Source organism: Poecilia latipinna, unplaced genomic scaffold, assembly GCF_001443285.1.
Source record: "Poecilia latipinna isolate Pla-1442-1.1 unplaced genomic scaffold, P_latipinna-1.0 Scaffold593, whole genome shotgun sequence".
Classification (NCBI taxonomy): domain Eukaryota; kingdom Metazoa; phylum Chordata; class Actinopteri; order Cyprinodontiformes; family Poeciliidae; genus Poecilia; species Poecilia latipinna.
In genome coordinates this window covers 175,934-179,947 of record NW_015113209.1, presented here as the reverse complement: position 1 = coordinate 179,947, position 4,014 = coordinate 175,934, and the positions used below count along the sequence as shown (strand labels likewise).

Genomic DNA, 4,014 nt, shown 5'->3' with positions numbered 1-4,014 from the left:
TTTCTGTTGACTTGTTCAGGATGAAACATCAACCACATGTGGAAGAAGTGCTGAAGTTATTAATCCACATCTTATTTCCATTAAAAAAACGGCATTTTTTTCCAGGGTGAGTGCTCTTTCTCAGTCCCAAAAATAGTTCCCAAAAAAGAAAAACAAAACAGACAAATACACATTTGGGAAAGCAGATATTTTTTTAATTTATTATTAAATGACATAAATAAAAACTTGCAGCAAGTTCAAATAGAAATAGAAAGCTTATGTACAGGCGTGGGACTCGTTCTAGTCCAGCAATCTGAAGGCACTTTGGAAACGTTCGTAAAGGGCAAATACACACATTAATTTACTCTATATACACACATGTACATTTTCCTGTTAGTGGAACTTTTTTTTTATATATCTTTTTGGGTTAAGAACAAAAACAAAACATTAGAGAACATGGTGGGAAATCATTTGGAAGCCTAAGAGCAAGTTTGCATTCAAAATCCAAAGCGCAGATCTGTCTACTGATGAAGTGAGTTTGCTCCTTCCCAAAAGTAGCATTGCCTCATTTGGCAATGGGCTACAGATTGCACAAATGACCCAGTCTGTGCCTGCTATAATTCAATACACAGGCCAATACTGAAAGGGTGCCAGAAGATCTCTTATTTCACTTAGAAGTCATGCCTGACAAACATCTTGTTGACTGTTAGAAAGCAGATTGTTGTACTCGTTGCACCGTGAGTCTCAAATTCGTCTATTTAAACAAAATATACAACCATGATCTTGGTCTGAGTTGTGTCTTTTTTTTTTTAGCAAACTGGATTAAATGATATTTTTTTTCACAAGAATCCTGGCAGGACATCCGCGTACCTTAGTCTGTACCACACCTTGTGGCCAGACAGGAAGTGAGGCCTCAGTAGCTCTGAGCTACAGGCGCCCATGTCGCCGTGAGCCTGGCGATGGAGTTCTCGAACTGGGCGTCCCCGACTCCAACTTCGGTCAGGCTGGGCTCGTACATGGTGGACGGCGAGGAGACGGGTAGGGAGGAGGTCAAGCCCGTGTATGAGGAGCCCCTCAGGAACTGGGAGGTCAGACCTCCAGGTACAGAGCTGGAGGACGAGCCTGAAGGGGTGAGTGTGGTGCCGGCTACCGACCAGAGGCTGGGGTACTGACTGTGGGCAAGATGAAGAAGTAAGTTGACTGATGCAGTCTCTTTTACTTCACTTGATCAAAATGTAGACGACAGAACGCAACATTTAAGAGTCTCACCCAGAATTAGACGTGGAATTGGTGGTGTGAGAAAGAGTGCCCATCCCCGTGGAGTTGGGAATCTGGAGGGCAGACCAGCTGTCGTGGGTCGGCAGAGACCCAGAGTTGTTGTCCATGTAGTTGTCTGAAAAGGAAGTGAGAACAAGGAAGTGAAAGTAAACTCTCCTTTTTACATTCTGACAGCGTTCAATCACAACGTTCTGTTGAGGGAATTCCAAGAAGGTTTTACTTGTGCTGGAGCTCCTGTGGGGGTAGTGGCTGGGGTACGGAGCCGCCCTGTGGCTCCTCAGGCTGGAGTAGCGCTCGCAGTACGAGCCAGACGGGTGGCTAGCCGTGCTGCTGAACTGAGGCGGACTGTTGTTGGGGCAGATGGGACTCTGGCCTGGGAGGAACCAACCTCCAACTGCAGAGGAAAGACCAGCACAAAGCCATCAATCTATAGCTCAGATCATTAACATCTCGTTGATGTTCACTTTCAGTTTTCTCGACATTTTGAAGACGTCGAGTCTGAAGAGACGACAAGAAACGTACGTTGAGAATAGCCGGACTGTTGGCCGTCTGTACTGTGGTCAGACACGTCTTTATGGTCACTCCTGAAATGGAAGTACACCATCAGGTCCTTCCTTGGACACAGCGCCAAACATGACATGACTATGTACAGACATCTATTGATAATACGAAAGACAAAGACTGAAATAAAACAGGTTTCTTTTTTAAGAATTCATGTCTATTAAACCGTATTAAAACAAAGTCTTCATGTACATCATGTGTTTGGAGAATTAGTTTCCAGGCCTGTTCTGTCATGGAAGGTAAAGCACTCCGTACCTTTCTTTGGCATCCAGAAAAGCTTTGGCAAAGGGATTGTGCTTTATCTTTAGAGCAGTGATCTGTGGAAAAGAACAAAGATGTCAGAATACCTCGCAATGCATATCGTAGTATTGGGACAAACTTTTTTTGTTAATGGTTGTGGGCACAACAGACCTCTTCGTTCTGGTAGGCGGTGACGGCGATGAACTGGGTTTCGGGGAATGACTGGCTGCTGATCATCTTCTGGATTCCTCCGACCTTCACGATGTGGATCCTCGGCTCATACTTGTGCAAAGAGTTCAGCATGATCTACAGAAACATCACAGTTACTCATCCGACAGGTGTGCAAAGTTTTTATTAAATTGAAGCATGAAAACCAATTTTGTACAAAAGTAATCAAACATTTTAAATGATGTAGATTTAACATTTTTTCAGGTATGGCAACCTCTTATCAATTACTTTAATTCCTTGAAGACAATTACATTAGATGAAATAAAAGTGTTATAATCTGTTGTTTCTGTTTCTTTTTCTCTTTTTTCTCTTTGGGATAGTGATTTGTTATAAGCTGATGCTTCAACCTGATGGCTTGATTTGTATTTTTTTAAAACCACTTCTATTTGTTGAACTTAATATGTAAAACCACATGACAAAATTCTTAAATAAAAATGAGAGCAAAAAACTAGTGCTGATTTTTAAGGCACAAATTCTCCATATGAGCATTTTCAAGAAAAAATCTCCAGTACTTCAACTTGTTCAAAAACTTGAATCCCTACTGGGTAATAGTTAGCGATTTTTATTATAATTATTATTATTATTTTAAATCACCTGTAACAAATAAATTGTAATAAAATATATATATTTTTTTCCCATTTCTTTCCCCTCCTCACCTGTCCTCCGCCGTTCAGCTTATTGGAGAGCTTCACCTTACTGAAGGAGACGGGCGCTTTCATCCAATGCGCCCCGAAGTTGGGGGAGTCCGGGTGGATGTAGACGCAGCTGGGGCTCTGCGGCTCCGGCTTGCCGCCGGGGACCCACTCCCCGTTCACGTATTTCCAGCGGTTGTTGTCCGCCGCCACAAAGTCCAACAGCACCGAGTACATGGCGTTCGGGTCCAGGCCGGACACGCTGACCCGCAGGACCGGGAACATCCTCCTGCGGACACAGGTCAGACTGGTCGAGTTTTTCTAAACCGTTTAAGGTCTCTGAATGTTATGTTAGAATCTAAATAATAATAATAATGATGTTTGCATTAAGAATTTTCCTCCAATCCCTGCCGCGGCCTGCGCTCTTCGGACCTACCTGCCAGTCTTGGTGACGATCATCTCGTTGGTCAACTCTTTAAACTTGTTCCACAGCTCCGCGTCCTCCAGCGTCAGCTTGATGTCCCGCTCCGTCACGTCTCCCTTCTCGCTGCCCTTCTGGAACTCGCTCTCCACGGCGCTGAGCAGATGCTCCAGTCGCTGGTCGGGGCTCGAAGAGCTCATATTCCCAAGTCAGGTCGGATGAAAATCTTTTAGAAAAATAAAAATTAAAAATTAAAAAAAAAATACAAATCCCACGGGATGAGATAACCAGGCCCGAGTGCAACACCGGATTGGAAGCCCCGAGGCCCTCCTCATTTAAGGGCCCCCAGGGACCTCATGGGGGATGCGGGGCGTGGTTTGGGCTCAGTGCGCACACCTCGGATTTCTGACGGCTTCCTTTAGACTCCACCCTACCAGAACCCCGAGCCCCGCTGGAATGAGAAATTTAGAGAAATGGATCGAGTTTTACTGGATGAGGACAAAATGACGCTGTTTGGTTCAGAGAGGCCTGGTTAGCATGAAGCACCGAGAACTTAGCTAACGCGTTTGAGTCTTCAAAGTGTGTCTATGTGTGTGTGTGTGTTTTATATGTCATTTAATTCATTGATCAAATACACACCGCAAAAACACAAAATGTTACCTAGTTGTTTTTTGT

At 44.2% G+C, this 4,014-nt stretch overlaps 1 protein-coding gene across 1 annotated transcript; it reads right to left on the bottom strand.

The window, feature by feature from the left end:
* Nucleotides 1-394: 394 nt before the first annotated feature.
* Nucleotides 395-3,629, bottom strand: tbxta (T-box transcription factor Ta). The gene is made up of 8 exons (XM_015042519.1): nucleotides 3,355-3,629; nucleotides 2,943-3,207; nucleotides 2,230-2,364; nucleotides 2,074-2,135; nucleotides 1,780-1,841; nucleotides 1,478-1,651; nucleotides 1,249-1,372; nucleotides 395-1,151 (listed from the first exon to the last, which is right to left on the bottom strand). Exons 1-8 carry the CDS (start codon nucleotides 3,537-3,539, stop codon nucleotides 893-895), a joined length of 1,266 nt encoding a protein of 421 aa, XP_014898005.1. The 5' UTR covers nucleotides 3,540-3,629; the 3' UTR covers nucleotides 395-892.
* Between the last annotated feature and the right edge of the window lie 385 nt (nucleotides 3,630-4,014).